Source organism: Haliotis rubra, unplaced genomic scaffold (assembly GCF_003918875.1).
Source record: "Haliotis rubra isolate DU_JTF1 unplaced genomic scaffold, ASM391887v1 Scf397, whole genome shotgun sequence".
Taxonomy (NCBI): Eukaryota; Metazoa; Mollusca; class Gastropoda; order Lepetellida; family Haliotidae; genus Haliotis; species Haliotis rubra.
Window position 1 is genome coordinate 336967 of NW_025767076.1, and position 23808 is coordinate 360774.

At 39.6% G+C, this 23808-nt stretch overlaps 2 protein-coding genes across 3 annotated transcripts in view; one reads left to right on the plus strand and one right to left on the minus strand.

The window, feature by feature from the left end:
- Nucleotides 1-3202: 3202 nt before the first annotated feature.
- Nucleotides 3203-9056, minus strand: LOC124286956 (60S ribosomal protein L23a-like). The gene is made up of 5 exons (XM_046723413.1): nucleotides 8928-9056; nucleotides 6658-6877; nucleotides 5567-5743; nucleotides 4238-4307; nucleotides 3203-3264 (listed from the first exon to the last, which is right to left on the minus strand). The coding sequence occupies exons 1-5, from the start codon at nucleotides 8953-8955 to the stop codon at nucleotides 3250-3252; spliced, it is 510 nt and encodes a 169-aa protein (XP_046579369.1). The 5' UTR covers nucleotides 8956-9056; the 3' UTR covers nucleotides 3203-3249.
- The window catches only part of LOC124286955 (ras-related protein Rab-34-like), a 32128-nt gene continuing 17366 nt past the window's right edge, over nucleotides 9047-23808 (plus strand). The window contains exons 1-5 of one of the 2 annotated variants that reach the window (XM_046723411.1): nucleotides 9047-9123; nucleotides 19855-20003; nucleotides 21520-21611; nucleotides 22171-22236; nucleotides 23680-23781. In XM_046723411.1, the coding sequence (XP_046579367.1) occupies nucleotides 19938-20003; nucleotides 21520-21611; nucleotides 22171-22236; nucleotides 23680-23781 (326 nt within the window). In that variant the 5' untranslated portion in view covers nucleotides 9047-9123; nucleotides 19855-19937. The other variant, XM_046723412.1, reaches the window with a different exon arrangement.

A 23808-nucleotide genomic window follows, 5' to 3' on the forward strand; every position in this document is an offset into this window, starting at 1 on the left:
GTTGGAATAAACTGGTTCCCTGTCCGGAAATACTCAGTATGTACCACCGCACCGTCACGTTTTTAAAACCCCTGAACAACGCACTGATTACAACACAACGACAGACATATGATATTGTAGCCTAAACCTTTTCTAACATTGTACATTGTGTACTTACTGCCATCCTACTTATGCTAAATGACCGTATATCCAGAAATAAATAACGCTGTCAACTACCATGAGGAGTTTCATGTTTCAACACACCCGTGAAGATCCGGGTTACAATTGATCTTCAGTAACTCATGCTTCTCGTAAGAGGCGACTAACGGGATCGGGTGGTCAGGCTCGCTGACTTGGCTAACGTCATCGCATCCCAATATTGCGTAGATCGATGCTCATACTGTTGATCACTGGATTGTCTGGTCCAGACTCGATTATTTACAGACTGCCGCCATATAGATGGAATATTGCGGAGTCAAACTAACCTCACTCACTCATGTTTCAACATAAACTGTTTTCACCTGCATGGTGTGAGTCGGTTTGAAATTGATCACGACCAGATTAGCAAATACATGCATTTTGTTCTTCATACTTTCAGGTTGATGAAAGATGGCGTTAACAGTCCTCAAAGTGGCCCTAGAGCTTCATGTTTCTTCTTATTACAACAATTGACAGAAATAGCCCTGTGGCTCACCTGCATAGCTGAAAGTTGGGTGCGCCAAACATTAAATTAGAGGGAAACTAAACGTTCTGTCCAACTCGAAATTCGAACAAACAAGAAATTGCTGAACATAGAATGTGTGTGAATACCCAATGCCATTTATAATGTGGTCAAATGTGACAAACGGTATGTTTGGGATTACACTTTCTCAGTAAAGTACCGATTCTGTACCCCTCTTGAATCCCAGATGGGATTCAAGCTAACAAAGGTTCTAGAATCTGTATTTTACTGAGAAACTAACTCAAAACATACCATGTAACCTCGTTATATACTCCCCATCAAAAGCAAAATATGCCATACTGTTTAAAGGTACTGTTTACACATGAACTGATGCATTGTAAAACAAATTCGTAACGTTGATAAGATTATTGTCATGTGTTCAATAAATGATGGAACTCAGTGAAAATTGGTTAATTCTTAACAAAACTTTACTACACCAAAACACAGTAGTTCACATGCATGATATTCACACATGCTTTTCAGCAATTTGATGCATGATCCTCGTGCAATTCATCTGCATAAGGTTTGCAGTTAGTGGAGAATTTCATCTTCGATATAACCACATATCTATACATAACATATAGTGAATGCTTTAAGTGAGTCTAAACTTTTGGTAGTATAGAATGCCTGCGTAATCATACCTGCCTGCGTAATCAGGAGCCTGATAACATCGCTCAACGTCCTCAGCGTGTACCACTACTGACTGACGAACTGTATCACCTATGCAGGGCAATGGTGTTTGGATGTGGGAGTTGGGTTGGACGTGCTTTAGCAATACCGTTGCTGAATCATGGATGGAATCACTATCTGTTGGCTTCGCAGACTGTCGTTACTGTGTTTAGGGTCACATCTCGAGGCCATTTGACCATCCAACTCATTGAAATGAGATGTGTCACTCTAATGGGTGAGCGAACTTAGTTTTACGCCGCACTCTGCATTATTCCAGCTATATGGCGGCGGTCTGTAAATAATCGAGTCTGGTCCCGACAATCCAGCGATCACCAGAATGAGCATCCATCTTCGGAATTGGGATACGTCCCGATAGTCGCCTCTTACGACAAGCATGAGTTACTGAAGATCAATTCTAACCCGGATCTTCACTACGATGGGTTATCTCACTGTCAGTTGAACTTTCTCATCCTGACAGCCTGGATACTTCTGAAGCAGCTTAACTTTTACCGGTCTCCTCATTTGATTCGAACCTCGGACATTCTGATTCTATGTCAGATGCTTTAACCACACGCCAAAGCCGTTAGACCTACACACTTGATATGTTGACTGTATACAGGATGAGTCGCATAAACCACCCAGAACACTAGCAAATTTATGTGGATTGCATGCCAGTTAAACGCTCTTCCATGGCGTTTATAATTTAACTTGGCTGTATTCAATGTCTATCTCCCATATTAAAATGTTCAACGGACTCTAAACAGTTTGTAGTGTTGGTAGGCCCTGCAAGCTCAGATCTTGTAGCCAACAGATGGTGTCTAAATAATGATGTAATGTGCAAACATATCAAAGTAAAAAAACAATTCTGAATTGGATCAGGGTCTTCAACTACACAAGAGAACTGTATTTTACCACTGGACTACTCTTCTGTATGAACAGTTTTTCTATCGTTGGAAACAGGGTATCCAAATACAGAATTTGCTGTCCTCTGGCAAATTTGAGAGAGACGTATTTTAAGCAGTTGGGTGTAACTGCTCTTTGAACAGTATTACAGTCATAATCACCTGGCATCAGTTCAAATGGGAAGAAACCACCCGTGTGATGCTGGTCTCAGGCATCTGCCACTGTGGTAAAACCCCCGTGTGATGCTGGTGTCAGGCATCTGTCACTGTGGTAAAACCCAGAGACAGGGCTATAACCAAGGACTACCCTGAACATGTTGCAACACTACACAGTGACATGAGGCACCTTAGATCAGTTACTGTTGTCCCAGTTTGATTTGTGGGATAATGATTAACATAGATATACAGTGGAAACCTGATAAGTAAAATTTCAAGGGACTCGCCAAAATTGTTTACTTATCAGGTATTTTACTTATCCAAACCTGCAAACGACAACCATATGAATGTATATGTATACAGCAGAATAACAGACAACATTTGTGAGTACAGTTGTCAGTGTTTTGTCAACTGCACGATGCTAGCAAGCTGTAAGTAGGATGTTTGTTTAGCTGGAGACTGACACGTGCCCCTCATGTCAGATTATGTGGTGACGCTAATTTAGTTATCCGGTCTCTTTTGTTAAGTAATTTACTACCAGGGACCAAGAGAAGAAGTTAAGCAGTATTGTTTACTTATCCGAGTTTAGTTAACAGGACTCTAATAGTGATAATTAATGAAGAAATTTGCCGGGACCAAAGAATAGTGTTTACTTATCCGGTCTGTTTAGTTAAGCGGTCATTACTTAGGTTTCCACTGTATAAACTCCCTTTCAAAGGGGGTGGTGCAGCATATATTTAGACTATTAAGACAAAATTACAAAGCAAGAAAAAAATGTATTTTGTATTTTTTTTTATTTCCCCTTTTTACAGACTCAACTGCTTAGATGATGCCAATCTGTAAAGAAAAGAAGGTGTAATGAGCATATGCAAAAACAACGAATAAGGTACTAAATATGAAAATCTACACGTTTTAAGTTTTTAAGCCATGGAGAATGTCTTGCAAAAATAATGTGGATTGTGAAAGGCATATGAAGAAATCAGCCTGCCTAGGTACTGAGGTTTTGACACCAGTAAAACATTTCAAGTTTCAGATCCAGTGTCCACTTTGAAGTTTAAGTATATTAAGTCAGCAATATTACAGTGGATCAGCTCTACGTGGCAGGTAGGAACCACTGAAGGGATGCCGGTCCCAGACAGTAACACTTTGGTTTGATCAAGGGCACCTTAGCTGAGAAGGCCATTCATGCAAACTTGGTTTAAGAATAGATGCGTCAATCATCACAAAAGAAAACAGAATTAATTGATAGGGAAAGAACATGTTCTAATTTTAAGTTGGCAACCAGTGTTTGACCCAAGGTATGAAATGTTCATGTTTATAGTGCAAGCCATATCTCTAGCCTCATCCATACCATTCCTGCTTCAGATGGTCAGTAATAAAGTTTCTTGTACAATGAGTACAACATTTTTCACAAGCACGAGGGAAGTGAGTGAGTGAGTATGGTTTTATGCCATATTATGGTTAAGCAACATTCCAGCAACATCACGGCAGGCAGCACCAGACATGGGCTTCACACATTGTAACCATGTGGGGAATCGGACCCAGGTCTTCAGCGTGACGAGCGGACACTTTAACCACTAGGCTACCCTACTGCCCCCACTAGGAAAACCAAGAAGTTCTCAGCCGAATGGGTTTTCAGCTTACATCGCCACACAAACACGTCTCCCACCTCTGGCTGTGTAAAACATGCCATAACCATGTGTTTACATCCAACGTCACTACATTTGTTACAAACTAGCCATCACCTGTACCATCTCAATGTCACAAACTACTGAATGTCGCTCAAGAACTTATCAAATGATCAACTTGCCTTATTTGCAACATCCAGAGCATCGTAATCTGATGCTAGCCGCACATAAGCTTTCTTCTCCCCATCAGGTCTGAAAATATAACACAAAACTATCACATCTGTTTCACAAACAGGTGACATCAAACCTACATGATTTTATACAACACTGATGTCAGCAAATTTGTGCTGGTGGTAAGAAATATATTGTCCTTGAATTGAAGGCTCAACCTTTCCAAAGATCCTTTCAATACTTTCTACACATAGGCAGTAACAATAAGCCCAACCAAATATAAGTGCTATCTATGCCAATATGTACAGAATATGACACATATACCCTTGAGTTTCAGGCCAACTGGTGTGCCAATATGGTGAGGTGAGGTGAAATTGATTTAACGTGCTTGAGAATATTTCGCTCATATGACTACGTGCATGCGTGTGTATGTGTATGTGCGTCTGCTTGTACTAGCTAAGACTTAAGCTGGTTTTATAGTGCTAGCCCACTAAGATACCATCCCACAGTGAAGCATGAATACCCCACTCAGACACATTATACTGGCTCTGAGCCGACCAGTCCTTCGTGTACCCATTAATGCCGAACGCCAGACAGGGATCAACAAGTACCATATTTCAACTTCTTTTGGTATGATGTGGTCGGTGATCGAACCCGCGACCTTCCGCTCTAACCACTACACCACGGAGGCGGTCTGTGCCAATATGGCCAAACAACTTCAACATAATGCAAAAAGACGTTTCAGTTACTTTACCACTAATAACAGACTAAAAGCGAACAGACTATGACAAAATCACACAGAGAACAAACATAAATCCTTTACTTCTTCTATGCACGGTGAATTCTGACTTCATTTGTAGTAGCGAGTGAATAATAGTTAAAGCTGTGTAAGCAGATTACCAGTCATGTCACATCTGGCTTTCAGTGAATAAAAGAATGAGCGGCATCTACCCTATCAAGGTGTGTGTGTGTCCTAATCAGTGTTCGAAATTAACTTCGGTCCTTAAGCCAAAAGCCGTCTGAAAACCACTCGGACCCACAACTTTTGTTTTCTGCAGGTCCTTATGGCCGACAGTTTTTTCATCCCCAATAACTAGAGCATTATTTCCATATTAAAATATAGGGCCTACACATTCAGATCAGGACCCTGACATTCAGATCAGGACCCAACTTCTATGGGTCTGGGTCCTCAGGGCCTGCAGCTTTTCGGGGTTAAGGGCAAACACTGGTCCTGATCAGTATTTTAGTCCTAATGAATGACAAGCATGGGTTTCTGGGGATCTATTCCGACCCTGAATTCCTTTACTTCTCACTCTGCAGCACACAGCACCAAAACGTACCTGACCAAAGTGTTTACTTTAGCGACTTCAATATCATACAGCTTCTTGACGGAGCTCTTGATTAGGGGTTTGTTGGCTCGCTTGTCCACAATAAACACCAAAGTGTTGTTGTCTTCAATCTTCTTCATGGCAGACTCAGTGGTCAGGGGGAACTTGACAATCTTGTATCTGTCCAACCTGAAACACAATCATCACAAGGAAATAAGTGAAAACATTTTGTTTAAACCTGTGTCCCAGCATACATACACCCATTAAAATCCTTGGGAACAACTGGGCTGAATACAACATTTACAAGCTTACAAATATGATTCACATGAAGACATCGATCAAGCAGACACTACATAATAGTTGTGATGTGCACACAAACTCTCCCAGTAAATGGTTGTGATGTGCACACAAACTCTCCCAGTAAATGGTTGTGATGTGCACACAAACTCTCCCAGTAAATGGTTGTGATGTGCACACAAACTCTCCCAGTAAATGGTTGTGATGTGCACACAAACTCTCCCAGTAAATGGTTGTGATGTGCACACAAACTCTCCCAGTAAATGGTTGTGATGTGCACAAACTCTCCCAGTAAATGGTTGTGATGTGCTCTCCCAGTAAATGGTTGTGATGTGCACACAAACTCTCCCAGTAAATGGTTGTGATGTGCACACAAACTCTCCCAGTAAATGGTTGTGATGTGCACACAAACTCTCCCAGTAAATGGTTGTGAAGCTGCAATCAAACAGTGTAACCAACATTATAACACTCAAACATGATGAATGAACAATGACACTGAATCCAGAATAGTTGAGAAATGTTAATATCTTAACAGTGTATGAAATAAGGCCCGTCCGACCCGCCCGCGATGGTCTAGATTTCTGACGGATGGTTTAAAGTTACAGTCAGCCAGCCCAATGGTCTGGTATTTTTTTAGATGTTACATACATCTGAGTAAATTCACCATATTTGGTCTGGTTTAATCAATTTTGGGCTGGTAACATTTTGAAATTACCAGCCCTGATGTCTTGCTGGATTTTTTACTTATTTCATACACTAATCTTTATCAGTATATGAACAAAAGAAATGTCTATTATGTGAATTACCTGTCCCTTCGTGCAACACTTTTACGGGGATATCTGGGAGCTCTGGGCAACTTTATGGTCTTAGGCCTCCTGAATTTGACGGAAGTCCTTGTTTTCCTGTTCCTTTTATCATGGACACCACGTAGGACGGCTTTCTTTGCCTTCAGGGCCTTGTCCTTGGCACTTTTAGGTGGTGCTGCTGCTGCCTTTTTGGCAGGTTCAGCTTTGGGTTTGTCAGCCTCTGAAGTAATAATCCAACATAATAAATTTCTAGAATTAGTTTTTCTTTTCTTTAACATTGACTTTATAACAAACATTTGTCACAGTATGCCTGAAATATTGCCAGTGTGACATTAAATATTAACTCACTCACTTATTACAAATATACTGCTGATTAACATGTGATGGAATCTTGTCAGTTTTGCCATTATTTCTATAAACTTTCTCTGAAAAGGAACAAGCAAAATGTAATAGTGCCAGCAGTGCTCAAAATTAACTGGGACCACTTCTATTATGCTGGTATACTATTTTCACAATGTGTTTGAGGCACCCTCTAAATCATTAACTGTTAAAAATGGAATTACAGCAAAGACCCATTGACTTTTATATGATTGTATCCTCTGGCAACTCTTCCATGATGTTCATAAGCAAATTTCATTTCAATACTGAAACTTCACTGCTTAGTCCATATCAAGGAGAAAATGAACTTAATAAACAGTTGGACACAAGGTGGCTAGGACACTCAAATATTTTTTATAAAAAAACATGGTCAGTTACAAGCTTCTGTACTGAATCGTTACCTATCAGACAAGAGTCAGATTTCTTGGTCATGTTTTTGAAAGCTAGTCTTGTTATATATTTTGATTCATAAATAATCAATTGTAACTTATCTCTGGAGCATATCTGGCATCAGAGTACTTAAACAGTAACTCTATCATACATACTCCTGCTGGTACAAAATAGGTTTTGGACATTACACATGATACAAAGATACCAGTGTTTAATCACGCTCTTAACAGGGGTGTTGCTTCATACAGATATTGTAAATTCTTCAATGAAGGCTTGTGTTTAGGATAAACTTATATTTTGTACATTGGTACAATTGTACATGCGATAAGCAAGAAACAATGGATGTTCTGAAAACTCATAATAAACAGATTAAAAAATGCAAAAGCAATATATGCCGACCATAGACAACTGACCAGTAGCAATGACACTTCAAGAAAGCATTGATATCCAAAGAAAGAAGCCAGCAATTAACCAAGACCAAGGCATTTACCTTCCCAGTGTGTACTCATTTGTGCTGTTATCATTGGCCACCCCTTACAGTGTTATACAATTAATCTCAATGACTTCTTTACATTGTTATACATGTTCCCAAACTAATTGGCTTTGTGACTGTATAAGTGAGTGAGTTTAGTTTTACGCCACACTCAGCAATATTCCAGCTATATGGCAGCAGTCTGTAAATAATCGAGTCTGGACCAGACAATCCAGGGATTAACAGCATGAACATCAATCTACACAGTTGGGATACGATGACATTTGTCAACCCAGTAAGCGAGCCTGACCACCAGATTCCGTTAGTCACCTCTTACAAGCATGGGTTGCTGAAGATCAATTCAACCCGGACCTTCATGGGTCCGATTATATAAATATTTTTGTACAATAACCACCTTGCACTGGGTTAACATATACATGTATATATATTATTTGTGTGCACTGACATAGCCTTCACCCGATGAAGAATTAGCTCTGATGTGAAAAAGAATAAACAAGGGGTTGCTATCACGTGTTCATTCAACTTGTAAATGCCTTTGAATAACTTTATTTACATAAGCTTGAAGTGCTAACGAGTGAAACATTCTACCAGGAAGACTTAATACGAAATTAATGTTACCTGTATGTACACTCATACAGGCCTGGCAGTCTGTGGACTAGTTGCTACAGAAAATAATGCATGCTCCGTCATCGTAAGTGTTCAGATTTACACAACTTAAAAGTAGTTTGAGTCGCCTATATTGTGTGTAACTGATGTCAATGACATTGCAGTTCATATTTCCATACATGAACAACATTCATCAAAGCGTGTGGTCGGACCTTTCCAAAACCAACAACATGTGCCTTCATCCCCTTCAACTTGTTGTGGGCATGGTATTACCCTGATCCTACATTCCTATGTTCATATTTAATTATTCTAAACAAGTACGACAATTACGAGGGGAGTCGGTACAATTATATCCTGTTAATAATGTTTATTTTATCAGATACATGTCAGGTTTTGTACGCACTTGCCGCTGGCTTCTTCTTAGCAGCCATGTTGGTGTGAAAGAGACCGAGTAGGGGCTCCACGTGCTAGATCACGGTGGACGGGCACTGGGCTTCCGCTTCCTGATCTGTTGCGCATGAATATATTCCGCGCTTCCGTTTCCGGTAAATTCCAAACACATGAACACGAGCACTGTGCAAGTGGAGATACCCTGCCAAGTATGTTTTTAATTAAGTTCTGTATCGAAAAAGATCCTCTGCTCAGATATGCTAACTGAACTGGTGGGTAGAAGTAGTCTCTTGCAGTGCAAATTGACGTTTTCATTGAAAACAATGATTGTGTTTTGGCATAACACGATGTACGAGATAACACGCTAACAACGGTGTAAACTTTTGGTATGAGAATATATTGAGATTTGGTAAAAATGTAACAACACTGATAAAAGAGTACGTTTATTCCATACGACAACATTTGGTATTGTTTTAGTGTTTTATTATTACCTCGAAGTTTCTTAACTCTGTGGAGGGAATGCCTAATAACCCTAACCCAATATTCATCTTTAACTTGACATTTGCATTATAGTCTTCCACTGTTGGGAGATAAATTAACCACTGACCCCTACTGTCCAACCCATAACCCTACCACTATTTGTTGAAAATGATGATGTTTTCTTGGCTTCTGTGCTGATGACGCCCTTAACAACAGCATCTTTCTTAAATTTATATTTGCTCATTTACGATTTGTTAGCAGCTCACCCATGTGCCAGTTGTGGTGTAGCCAGTCATACTTGTGCCTCCTTGTTTCTTACTCTGGTCCACATTACCCAAATGGCCATATTTGAAAAAAACATCCTTTATGCATATTTGTAGGTACAATCTCTGAAACTGTTTTCTGATCACATTGTGTCGGCACATTAATCACCATCATGTACTTGTAGATTAGTAGTAGACAGTGGTTAGAGCGTCCACCCGGAGAACGGAAGGCGCATGTTCAATCCCTGGCCACGTCCTACCAAACGACGAAAAATATGGTACTTGTTGGTCTCTGCCTGGCGCTCAGCATTAATGAGTACAACAAGGTCTGGTCAGCTTAGAGTGTCAGTAGGGTATGCATGCTTAACTGTGTCATGGTATCTCAATGAGCTAGCACTATAAAACCAGCTTACATGTGGGCTAGTACAAGCAGCCACACATACAATCGCATGCACGTCGCCATATAATGAGCGAAATACTGTCAAGTGTGACATTAAACCCCATTTCATCTCACCTCACCTAGTAGTAGACAAATCTGACAAATAGTACTGGGATCTCTTCAAAGTGTTTGTGTGAGGGTGCTACAATTATTTATCACTTTTAGTATGTATGAGTGTCTAAAAATGATTCAACACGGCAACACGGCAGATTAATATTTTGCTAACTGTTGCGCTGTTGTAGATAAATGATATCAATGAAACATCTCAGTCTCATTGCCAATCTTCTTATGAAACTTCCAGTACAAAAGCCTTACAGGCATACCTCTATATCTGCCTGTATGTGGCAGCATATACATTCAACTAGGGTTGGTTGTGAATATAGATCACATAGATCAATAATTGTTAACTAAATAGCAGCTATTGGTAAATATAGGAGCAGTAACTTTGACTACTTTGAGTAAAACATACTCCAAACTAAATATTTCACATCAGTGGTGAGTGGTCAGATATTTTTACATAGGTTGTAAATAAAAACAAGTTTTCTGAACATATTTTGGAAGTGGCCTGTGAATAAAGACATAACTTTGTGTATTGTGTGTGTGATTTAAAACTTTGTTTCATTGCAATAGTTCATGCAAGATAGTTTGGAGGACAAAATTTTCATAACAATAACTGCTAATAATTCTTCATATCAACAGTATTTCTGATAATCAATCCTTTTAGCCAGATCTAGAAGACCTGGTTGTGTTGAGCTAACAATCCAGTCACAGAAAACTTGTCCTGATTTTAGGTCTGTTCAATCCCAGAGGTGTTCAGCTGAAAGTGTTGAATTACCAGTTGTCTCGAACTCGCTTTATAGTTCAAAAAATCAGATTTACCGGTACTGTAACACCCCCTACCTCCACCCCCCACCCCCGATGGCCAGGTTTACAAAACACAGTTTTTGTACAAGTTAGTATTGTATAATCTTTATAAAATATTATATGATATACCGTATATTACCGAAGATATGCCAAATTTTTAGGACCAAAAGTAGCAGTCTGTAGGGGGTCGACTTATCTATGGGTTACTCTTTTGTCAAACTTTTTTCAGGGGTAAGAAAATGACATTGTATCGCTTCGCATGAACAAACAAAAAAAGAAGATGACTTTCTCAGTAAGGACGTCAAATTTGCAATTAAACGTCACTAGACAAGATTATTTATCTGTTCAGTTCTAATTTGTTTTTGCTGTCTTATATGCAGGGATTAAGATTACCGTGTGTAATTGTCTCGTATACAGCGCCGGTATGTTCATATTATATAGATGTTGTTATCCCCCGCAACGCGTTTTGCGGGGGGTATTAATATGGACTCCGTCCTTCCGTGCATATTTGTCTTTTCCGAAGCAGAACTCTAAAACCGTTCTATATTTCTTCACCAAACTTGGCACATAGATAGATCTGGTGGTGTACTGGTGCCTTTTGGTAGTTTTGGAATTCTGAATAAAATATTTTTGGCATTTCCATGGCAACAAGTTTGACTTAGCCTGAAATTGGTGGTTGTGCTCTTTTCCGGAGCTGAACTCTAAAACCGTTCACTATTTCTTCACCAAACTTGGCACATAGATTGGTCTTGTGGTGCACTGGTGCCTTTTGGTAGTTTTGGATTTCTGAATAAAATATTTTTGGCATTTCCATGGCAACAAGTTTGACATAGACTGAAATTGGTGACAGTGCTCCTTTCTGGAGCAGAACTTTAAAAACCTTTCAATACTCTCCTTCCACTTTTCTATATACACACCTAAATATTTGACATAATCATAACTCGTAGACATAATCATGAAGAGTATTTTGCCATTGCGGGGATATTGATGACTTTGTCTTCTTGTTTTTTCTACATGGGTGAGCTAAAAGTTGTCTAATAGCAGTTGTAACTCAGGTGCATCAGATGAGTTGAACACGAGACATATTGAACCATTTGTCAGGTCCCCAGGAGAGTGAAGTTTGATTATCATGATTCTATTTTTGTCAGATGTGCTCTCTGTGTCTAGTTATGCCTGTCTGTCAGCGCATTAACATAGGCATAAACATGATAAAGGAATGCACCTCATTAGGTTTTTTCTATATAGCAGTAATACTGCAAACTGTGTGTAGTTATTTTAATGAAATCATTCTGTAATGACATGATGATGATGATGATGATGATGAAATATCAATATGGTAAATTCCTGTACAGTGGTTTAGTTCCTCCATGCTACACTATACTAGTAGTATTACTAGACAACAACAACTAGCTCTTTGCTCTTTTCATTTCTAATCTTTGTTAAAAGTTCCTATTTTCATCATGTTCATAGGACTGGAAATTGACTTTCTCAAGAGCAACATCATGTAACAGCTAGCCCAGAGAAATTCAAAACTCAGTGTTGTAGCAACATCATGTATTGCTAGCCCAGAGAAATTCAAAACTCAGTGTGTAGCAACATCATGTATTGCTAGCCCAGAGAAATTCAAAACTCAGTGTTGTAGCAACATCATGTATTGCTAGCCCAGAGAAATTCAAAACTCAGTGTTGTAGCAACATCATGTATTGCTAGCCCAGAGAAATTCAAAACATCATCAGTGTGTTGTAGCAACATCATGTATTGCTAGCCCAGAGAAATTCAAAACTCAGTGTTGTAGCAACATCATGTATTGCTAGCCCAGAGAAATTCAAAACTCAGTGTTGTAGCAACATCATGTATTGCTAGCCCAGAGAAATTCAAAACTCAGTGTTGTAGCAACATCATGTATTGCTAGCCCAGAGAAATTCAAAACTCAGTGTTGTAGCAACATCATGTATTGCTAGCCCAGAGTGTTGTAGCAACATCATGTATTGCAGCCCAAGACTCAGTGTTGTAGCAACATCATGTATTGCTAGCCCAGAGAAATTCAAAACTCAGTGTTGTAGCAACATCATGTATTGCTAGCCCAGAGAAATTCAAAACTCAGTGTTGTAGCAACATCATGTATTGCTAGCCCAGAGAAATTCAAATCAAAATCTCAGTGTTGTAGCAACATCATGTATTGCTAGCCCAGAGAAATTCAAAACTCAGTGTTGTAGCAACATCATGTATTGCTAGCCCAGAGAAATTCAAAACTCAGTGTTGTAGCAACATCATGTATTGCTAGCCCAGAGAAATTCAAAACTCAGTGTTGTAGCAACATCATGTATTGCTAGCCATCAGAGAAATTCAAAACTCAGTGTTGTAGCAACATCATGTATTGCTAGCCCAGAGAAATTCAAAACTCAGTGTTGTAGCAACATCATGTATTGCTAGCCCAGAGAAATTCAAATCATCAGTGTTGTAGCAACATCATGTATTGCTAGCCCAGAGAAATTCAAAACTCAGTGTTGTAGCAACATCATGTATTGCTAGCCCAGAGAAATTCAAAACTCAGTGTTGTAGCAACATCATGTATTGCTAGCCCAGAGAAATTCAAAACTCAGTGTTGTAGCAACATCATGTATTGCTAGCCCAGAGAAATTCAAAACTCAGTGTTGTAGCAACATCATGTATTGCTAGCCCAGAGAAATTCAAAACTCAGTGTTGTAGCAACATCATGTATTGCTAGCCCAGAGAAATTCAAAACTCAGTGTTGTAGCAACATCATGTATTGCTAGCCCAGAGAAATTCAAAACTCAGTGTTGTAGCAACATCATGTATTGCTAGCCCAGAGAAATTCAAAACTCAGTGTTGTAGCAACATCATGTATTGCTAGCCCAGAGAAATTCAAAACTCAGTGTTGTAGCAACATCATGTATTGCTAGCCCAGAGAAATTCAAAACTCAGTGTTGTAGCAACATCATGTATTGCTAGCCCAGAGAAATTCAAAACTCAGTGTTGTAGCAACATCATGTATTGCTAGCCCAGAGAAATTCAAAACTCAGTGTTGTAGCAACATCATGTATTGCTAGCCCAGAGAAATTCAAAACTCAGTGTTGTAGCAACATCATGTATTGCTAGCCCAGAGAAATTCAAAACTCAGTGTTGTAGCAACATCATGTATTGCTAGCCCAGAGAAATTCAAATCATCAGTGTTGTAGCAACATCATGTATTGCTAGCCCAGAGAAATTCAAAACTCAGTGTTGTAGCAACATCATGTATTGCTAGCCCAGAGAAATTCAAAACTCAGTGTTGTAGCAACATCATGTATTGCTAGCCCAGAGAAATTCAAAACTCAGTGTTGTAGCAACATCATGTATTGCTAGCCCAGAGAAATTCAAAACTCAGTGTTGTAGCAACATCATGTATTGCTAGCCCAGAGAAATTCAAATCATCAGTGTTGTAGCAACATCATGTATTGCTAGCCCAGAGAAATTCAAAACTCAGTGTTGTAGCAACATCATGTATTGCTAGCCCAGAGAAATTCAAAACTCAGTGTTGTAGCAACATCATGTATTGCTAGCCCAGAGAAATTCAAAACTCAGTGTTGTAGCAACATCATGTATTGCTAGCCCAGAGAAATTCAAAACTCAGTGTTGTAGCAACATCATGTATTGCTAGCCCAGAGAAATTCAAAACTCAGTGTTGTAGCAACATCATGTATTGCTAGCCCAGAGAAATTCAAAACTCAGTCAGTGTTGTAGCAACATCATGTATTGCTAGCCCAGAGAAATTCAAAACTCAGTGTTGTAGCAACATCATGTATTGCTAGCCCAGAGAAATTCAAAACTCAGTGTTGTAGCAACATCATGTATTGCTAGCCCAGAGAAATTCAAAACTCAGTGTTGTAGCAACATCATGTATTGCTAGCCCAGAGAAATTCAAAACTCATCAGTGTTGTAGCAACATCATGTATTGCTAGCCCAGAGAAATTCAAAACTCAGTGTTGTAGCAACATCATGTATTGCTAGCCCAGAGAAATTCAAAACTCAGTGTTGTAGCAACATCATGTATTGCTAGCCCAGAGAAATTCAAAACTCAGTGTTGTAGCAACATCATGTATTGCTAGCCCAGAGAAATTCAAAACTCAGTGTTGTAGCAACATCATGTATTGCTAGCCCAGAGAAATTCAAAACTCAGTGTTGTAGCAACATCATGTATTGCTAGCCCAGAGAAATTCAAAACTCAGTGTTGTAGCAACATCATGTATTGCTAGCCCAGAGAAATTCAAAACTCAGTGTTGTAGCAACATCATGTATTGCTAGCCCAGAGAAATTCAAAACTCAGTGTTGTAGCAACATCATGTATTGCTAGCCCAGAGAAATTCAAAACTCAGTGTTGTAGCAACATCATGTATTGCTAGCCCAGAGAAATTCAAATCATCAGTGTTGTAGCAACATCATGTATTGCTAGCCCAGAGAAATTCAAAACTCAGTGTTGTAGCAACATCATGTATTGCTAGCCCAGAGAAATTCAAAAGAGAAATTCAAAACTCAGTGTTGTAGCAACATCATGTATTGCTAGCCCAGAGAAATTCAAAACTCAGTGTTGTAGCAACATCATGTATTGCTAGCCCAGAGAAATTCAAAACTCAGTGTTGTAGCAACATCATGTATTGCTAGCCCAGAGAAATTCAAATCATCAGTGTTGTAGCAACATCATGTATTGCTAGCCCAGAGAAATTCAAAACTCAGTGTTGTAGCAACATCATGTATTGCTAGCCCAGAGAAATTCAAATCATCAGTGTTGTAGCAACATCATGTATTGCTAGCCCAGAGAAATTCAAAACTCAGTGTTGTAGCAACATCATGTATTGCTAGCCCAGTTCAAAACTTGTTGTAGCAACATCATGTATTGCTAGCCCAGAGAAATTCAAAACTCAGTGTTGTAGCAACATCATGTATTGCTAGCCCAGAGAAATTCAAAACTCAGTGTTGTAGCAACATCATGTATTGCTAGCCCAGAGAAATTCAAAACTCAGTGTTGTAGCAACATCATGTATTGCTAGCCCAGAGAAATTCAAAACTCAGTGTTGTAGCAACATCATGTATTGCTAGCCCAGAGAAATTCAAAACTCAGTGTTGTAGCAACATCATGTATTGCTAGCCCAGAGAAATTCAAAACTCAGTGTTGTAGCAACATCATGTATTGCTAGCCCAGAGAAATTCAAATCATCAGTGTTGTAGCAACATCATGTATTGCTAGCCCAGAGAAATTCAAAACTCAGTGTTGTAGCAACATCATGTATTGCTAGCCCAGAGAAATTCAAAACTCAGTGTTGTAGCAACATCATGTATTGCTAGCCCAGAGAAATTCAAAACTCAGTGTTGTAGCAACATCATGTATTGCTAGCCCAGAGAAATTCAAAACTCAGTGTTGTAGCAACATCATGTATTGCTAGCCCAGAGAAATTCAAAACTCAGTGTTGTAGCAACATCATGTATTGCTAGCCCAGAGAAATTCAAAACTCAGTGTTGTAGCAACATCATGTATTGCTAGCCAAAACTCAGTGTTGTAGCAACATCATGTATTGCTAGCCCAGAGAAATTCAAATCTCAGTGTTGTAGCAACATCATGTATTGCTAGCCCAGAGAAATTCAAAACTCAGTGTTGTAGCAACATCATGTATTGCTAGCCCAGAGAAATTCAAAACTCAGTGTTGTAGCAACATCATGTATTGCTAGCTAGCCCAGAGAAATCAAAACTCAGTGTTGTAGCAACATCATGTATTGCTAGCCCAGAGAAATTCAAAACTCAGTGTTGTAGCAACATCATGTATTGCTAGCCCAGAGAAATTCAAAACTCAGTGTTGTAGCAACATCATGTATTGCTAGCCCAGAGAAATTCAAAACTCAGTGTTGTAGCAACATCATGTATTGCTAGCCCAGAGAAATTCAAACTCATGTAGTGTTGTGTTGTAGCAACATCATGTATTGCTAGCCCAGAGAAATTCAAATCTCAGTGTTGTAGCAACATCATGTATTGCTAGCCCAGAGAAATTCAAAACTCAGTGTTGTAGCAACATCATGTATTGCTAGCCCAGAGAAATTCAAAACTCAGTGTTGTAGCAACATCATGTATTGCTAGCCCAGAGAAATTCAAAACTCAGTGTTGTAGCAACATCATGTATTGCTAGCCCAGAGAAATTCAAAACTCAGTGTTGTAGCAACATCATGTATTGCTAGCCCAGAGAAATTCAAAACTCAGTGTTGTAGCAACATCATGTATTGCTCATGTGTTGTTGCATCATGTATTGCCCAGAGAAAATTCAAAAGCTCATCAGTGTTGTAGCAACATCATGTATTGCTAGCCCAGAGAAATTCAAAACTCAGTGTTGTAGCAACATCATGTATTGCTAGCCCAGAGAAATTCAAAACTCAGTGTTGTAGCAACATCATGTATTGCTAGCCCAGAGAAATTCAAATCATCAGTGTTGTAGCAACATCATGTATTGCTAGCCCAGAGAAATTCAAAACTCAGTGTTGTAGCAACATCATGTATTGCTAGCCCAGAGAAATTCAAAACTCAGTGTTGTAGCAACATCATGTATTGCTAGCCCAGAGAAATTCAAATCATCAGTATTTGTAGCAACATCATGTATTGCTAGCCCAGAGAAATTCAAAACTCAGTGTTGTAGCAACATCATGTATTGCTAGCCCAGAGAAATTCAAAACTCAGTGTTGTAGCAACATCATGTATTGCTAGCCCAGAGAAATTCAAAACTCAGTGTTGTAGCAACATCATGTATTGCTAGCCCAGAGAAATTCAAAACTCAGTGTTGTAGCAACATCATGTATTGCTAGCCCAGAAATTCTCAGTGTTGTAAACTCAACAGTCATGTATTGCAACATCATGTATTGCTAGCCCAGAGAAATTGCTAGCCCAGAGAAATTCAGTGTGTTGTAGCAACATCATGTATTGCTAGCCCAGAGAAATTCAAAACAGTGTTGTAGCAACATCATGTATTGCTAGCCCAGAGAAATTCAAAACTCAGTGTTGTAGCAACATCATGTATTGCTAGCCCAGAGAAATTCAAAACTCAGTGTTGTAGCAACATCATGTATTGCTAGCCCAGAACTCAGTGTTGTAGCAACATCATGTATTGCTAGCCCAGAAATTCAAATCAGTGTTGTAGCAACATCATGTATTGCTAGCCCAGAGAAATCAAAACTCAGTGTTGTAGCAACATCATGTATTGCTAGCCCAGAGAAATTCAAATGTTCAGTGTTGTAGCAACATCATGTATTGCTAGCCCAGAACTCAGTCAGTGTTGTAGCAACATCATGTATTGCTAGCCCAGAGAAATTCAAAACTCAGTGTTGTAGCAACATCATGTATTGCTAGCCCAGAGAAATTCAAAACTCAGTGTTGTAGCAACATCATGTATTGCTAGCCCAGAGAAATTCTCAGTGTTGTAGCAACATCATGTATTGCTAGCCCAGAGAAATTCAAAACTCAGTGTTGTAGCAACATCATGTATTGCTAGCCCAGAGAAATTCAAAACTCAGTGTTGTAGCAACATCATGTATTGCTAGCCCAGAGAAATTCAAAACAGTGTTGTAGCAACATCATGTATTGCTAGCCCAGAGTGTTGTAGCAACTCAGTGTTGTAGCAACATCATGTATTGCTAGCCCAGAGCAAATTCTAGCCCAAATTCAAAACTCAGTGTTGTAGCAACATCATGTATTGCTAGCCCAGAGAAATTCAAAACTCAGTGTTGTAGCAACATCATGTATTGCTAGCCCAGAGAAATTCAGTGTTCAGTGTTGTAGCAACATCATGTATTGCTAGCCCAGAACTCAGTGTTGTAGCAACATCATGTATTGCTAGCCCAGAACTCAGTGTTGTAGCAACATCATGTATTGCTAGCCCAGAACTCAGTGTTGTAGCAACATCATGTATTGCTAGCCCAGAACTCAGTGTTGTAGCAACATCATGTATTGCTAGCCCAGAACTAGTGTTGTAGCCAGTATTGCTAACTCAGAGAACTTCAGAACTCAGTGTTGTAGCAACATCATGTATTGCTAGCCCAGAACTCAGTGTTGTAACATCATGTATGCTATTGCTAGCCCATGATTGCTCAGTGTTGTAGCAACATCATGTATTGCTAGCCCAGAACTCAGTGTTGTAGCAACATCATGTATTGCTAGCCCAGAGACTCAGTGTTGTAGCAACATCATGTATTGCTAGCCCAGAACTCAGTGTTGTAGCAACATCATGTATTGCTAGCCCAGAACTCAGTGTTGTAGCAACATCATGTATTGCTAGCCCAGAGAAATTCAAAACTCAGTGTTGTAGCAACATCATGTATTGCTAGCCCAGAACTCAGTGTTGTAGCAACATCATGTATTGCTAGCCCAGAACTCAGTGTTGTAGCAACATCATGTATTGCTAGCTAGAACTCCAGTGTTGTAGCAACATCAGTATTTGCTCAGTGTTGTAGCAACATCATCATGTATTGTATTGCTAGCCCAGAACTCAGTGTTGTAGCAACATCATGTATTGCTAGCCCAGAACTCAGTGTTGTAGCAACATCATGTATTGCTAGCCCAGAACTCAGTGTTGTAGCAACATCATGTATTGCTAGCCCAGAACTCAGTGTTGTAGCAACATCATGTATTGCTAGCCCAGAACTCAGTGTTGTAGCAACATCATGTATTGCTAGCCCAGATTCAGTGTTGTAGTTGTAGCACATCATGTATCTGCATGAATAATCAGTGTTGGAAATATATTGCAATACAATTTAAACACAGTCCTACCACTGATAATGTTTCCTCCATCAAATGTACATGTGAAATCTTTATGAACACAAAATGCTTGTTTGAATATTATATCAACACCTTTATTTTTCAGTTGATATGCAGAAATAAACATTTTCAAGGCTTATTGCAATCAGTCCGTCTGTACACCACCGTGTCCGCTGTGTGACCAGCATCATGTCTGCAACTCGTACAATTACATCATCTGTGGCCAAGGACAGGGTCATTTCCAAGTTCCCTCAAGTAAGGATATAGATTGTAATTAGGGTTGAGGCACAGAACTGTGCCTTTAATTTCACCCAGTGAAAGCTTTCATCATAGGTGGTGTAGTGGTTAGAACGTCTGCCCGGAGAGCGGAAGGTCGCGGGTTCCATCTCTGGTCGCATCATACCAAACGACGATAAATATGGTACTTGTTGGTCCCCATCTGGCTCTCGGCATTAGTGGGTACAACAAGGACTTGTTGGCTCGGGATTATAATGTGTCTGAGTGGGGTATTCATGCTTAACTGCTGCATGGAATCTCAGTGAGCTAGCACTATAAAACCAGCTTAAGTCTGGACTAGTACAAGCAGCCACACATACACACACCTGCATGTTTTCGTATGAGCGAAATATTCTCAAGTTAAACCCCACCCCACCTCATCGATACGATACGATATGATGTACACAAGAATATACTGGATACAGGTGTGCCCAGCAGTTGTGTGCAGCAGTTGTGTGGCTAGAGTACTGATCACTGCCAATTTAACAAAGGACCAAACATCTGTACTAAATCATCTACAAATTTCTTACAAGCTGGTATTGCACAGACCAATATGACAATGTTTGTGGTTTTCAGAGTGTCATAAACTATGACTGGTGATACACTGAAAGTTAGATGTAGCACTTGTCTGAGATGTTGTGTATAAGTTAGATGTAGCACTTGTCTGAGATGTTGTGTATAAGTTAGATGTAGCACTTGTCTAAGATGTTGTGTATAAGTTAGATGTAGCACTTGTCAGAGATGTTGTGTATAAGTTAGATGTAGCACTTGTCTAAGATGTTGTGTATAAGTTAGATGTAGCACTTGTCAGAGATGTTGTGTATAAGTTAGATGTAGCACTTGTCTGAGATGTTGTGTATAAGTTAGATGTAGCACTTGTCTGAGATGTTGTGTATAAGTTAGATGTAGCACTTGTCTGAGATGTTGTGTATAAGTTAGATGTAGCACTTGTCTGAGATGTTGTGTATAAGTTAGATGTAGCACTTGTCAGAGATGTTGTGTATAAGTTAGATGTAGCACTTGTCAGAGATGTTGTGTATAAGTTAGATGTAGCACTTGTCTGAGATGTTGTGTATAAGTTAGATGTAGCACTTGTCTGAGATGTTGTGTATAAGTTAGATGTAGCACTTGTCTGAGATGGGTATAGGTTAGATGTAGCACTTGTCAGAGATGTTGTGTATAAGTTAGATGTAGCACTTGTCTGAGATGTTGTGTATAAGTTAGATGTAGCACTTGTCAGAGATGTTGTGTATAAGTTAGATGTAGCACTTGTCAGAGATGTTGTGTATAAGTTAGATGTAGCACTTGTCTGAGATGTTGTGTATAAGTTAGATGTAGCACTTGTCAGAGATGTTGTGTATAAGTTAGATGTAGCACTTGTCAGAGATGTTGTGTATAAGTTAGATGTAGCACTTGTCTGAGATGTTGTGTATAAGTTAGATGTAGCACTTGTCTAAGTTGTCTGAGATGTTGTGTATATGTGGCTTCATTCCAGGCCTTCCATCCAGATGCAACGCCGTATCAGAAGATGAACTTCCACCCCAAGGTGAAAGCAGCGTGTACAGAAAACAAGACAGGAAGAGTTGGGTACGTATACCCATCTGTCCTCCAGAGTCGGGTACGTATACCCACCTGTACCAAGGGCTTTCTACAATCTGGCTTTTGGCTGGTTGGTTGGTTATTGTTTACACCGTACTCAGCAATATTCCAGCTATACGGCAACAGTCTGTAAATAATCAAGTCTGGACCAAACAATCCAGTGATCAACAACACGAGCATCGATGTACACAATTGCGATGCGTTGACATGTGTCAATCAAGTCAGCCAATCTGACCACCTGATCCCGTTAGTCGCCTTTTATGCGAGCATGGGTTGCTGAAGACCAGTTCTAACCCGGATCTTCATGGGTTCTGGCTTGTGAGTTTGCTCATAACATCAACCACTTGCTTGTCTGCTTGAGACTTGATTCTTTCCAAATGGTAGTACTGTACCTGGAATATTGCTATTTGTGAATCCGGCCAAAATGTGAAATTCAGTGATTACAGCTTCTTCTCTAGTTTGACAAGTGTCTGTCTTGAGTTCTGATGCTGTGAAGTGTTACCATGGTTACAGCCCCGTAATAGGTCGGATGTGTTTGCTGTTCCAGGTTAAAGATATCCAAGGCAGTGCTGGTGGGAGATGTAGCTGTGGGGAAGACCTGTCTCGTCAACAGGTACGGGAGACACACCTGGGAGGAAGGTTGTCACAATGTGCTTGAGGTGCTGGGGTAGCCTAGTTGTCCCTCGCCGGAACGGGGGGCTATGTATTCAGCGGCGTTTGTCCCGATTCTTGTTAACGCGATATCTCATGAACTGTTGTACCCAATGTCTTCAAATTTGGTGACAGCCTACATTGGGGGACTACCCACACACTAGTCGATTTGGGTGACCTTGACCTTATTTTCAAGGTCACAACACTTTGACCACTTTTCAAACTCTTGTTAACGAGATATCTCATGAACTGTTGTACCCAATGTCTTCAAATTTGGTGACAGTCTACATTGGGGGACTACCCACACACTAGTCGATTTGGGTGACCTTGACCTTATTTTCAAGGTCACAACACTTTGACCACTTTTCAAACTCTTGTTAACGAGATATCTCATGAACTGTTGTACCCAATGTCTTCAAATTTGGTGACAGTCTACATTGGGGCACTACCCACACACTAGTCGATTTGGGTGACCTTGACCTTATCTTCAAGGTCACCACGACACTTTGACCGCTTTTCAAACTTATTTAAACGCGATATCTCATAAAACATTGCACCCAATGTTTTCAATTATGTTGACAGCCTACATTGGGTGATTAGGCAGACACCAGTCATTTCAGGAATCTTGTATGTGACCAAAAAATATAAAGTAGTAAATATAGATATTCCATTCTTTAGTGGCGGGGGACATTGCCATATTAGTGGCAAACACTGGTTGTTATATAAAAGCATTTGCTTTCTCTGATTTCTATCATGGGTAAGGTTTGTGAAACCAACTTGTGATAATATGATAATATGATGATGATGATGATGATGATGATGATGATGATGATGATGATGATTGATGATGATGATGTTGCTGGAAGCAGTGATATACTGTAGTCTCAAAATGCAATGGGATTTCAAAAAGATAATCATCTTTCATTTTCAGTGCATCTACCATAGCTTTGTTTTGAGCCTTTACTGACTGAAAAAACTATCCATTCATTCTTGTACAAGACAGATTCTATGAGAAGGTATTGATAAGAGACCAGTGATAAGGCCAAGTGAAAAAATTGTTGTGGTTCCGATTACAGCTCTTTAAAATTTAGGGTAGGTAGGTAAGAATTTTTTAAATATTTTTCACATTTTTTTAAGAGGTAAAGTACAAACTAATAACACATTTATCAATGTGAAATTGTTTATTTAATCAAGCTTGCCACCATCTCTACGATCTTGTCAAATTTTTCTATCAGAATGACTGATGTCCGTCGGTGCCGGGAAAAAACAATGGTATCTGAACGCTTGTTTTATACCGCTTAAAAAAATAGGGTCGGCACCAGAAATCAAGGGTCGGTCCAGTAATCGGAACCACAACATTTTTTAGGCCTATTTCCAGTGTTGTGACCGTGTGAATGTTCCACAGGTTCTGCCACGATGTGTTTGACCGAGACTACAAGGCTACGATCGGGGTCGACTTTGAAGTGGAGAAGTTCAGCATTTTGTCCACACCCTTCACCTTACAGATGTGAGTGGTTCATGCCAGTTGTATCTT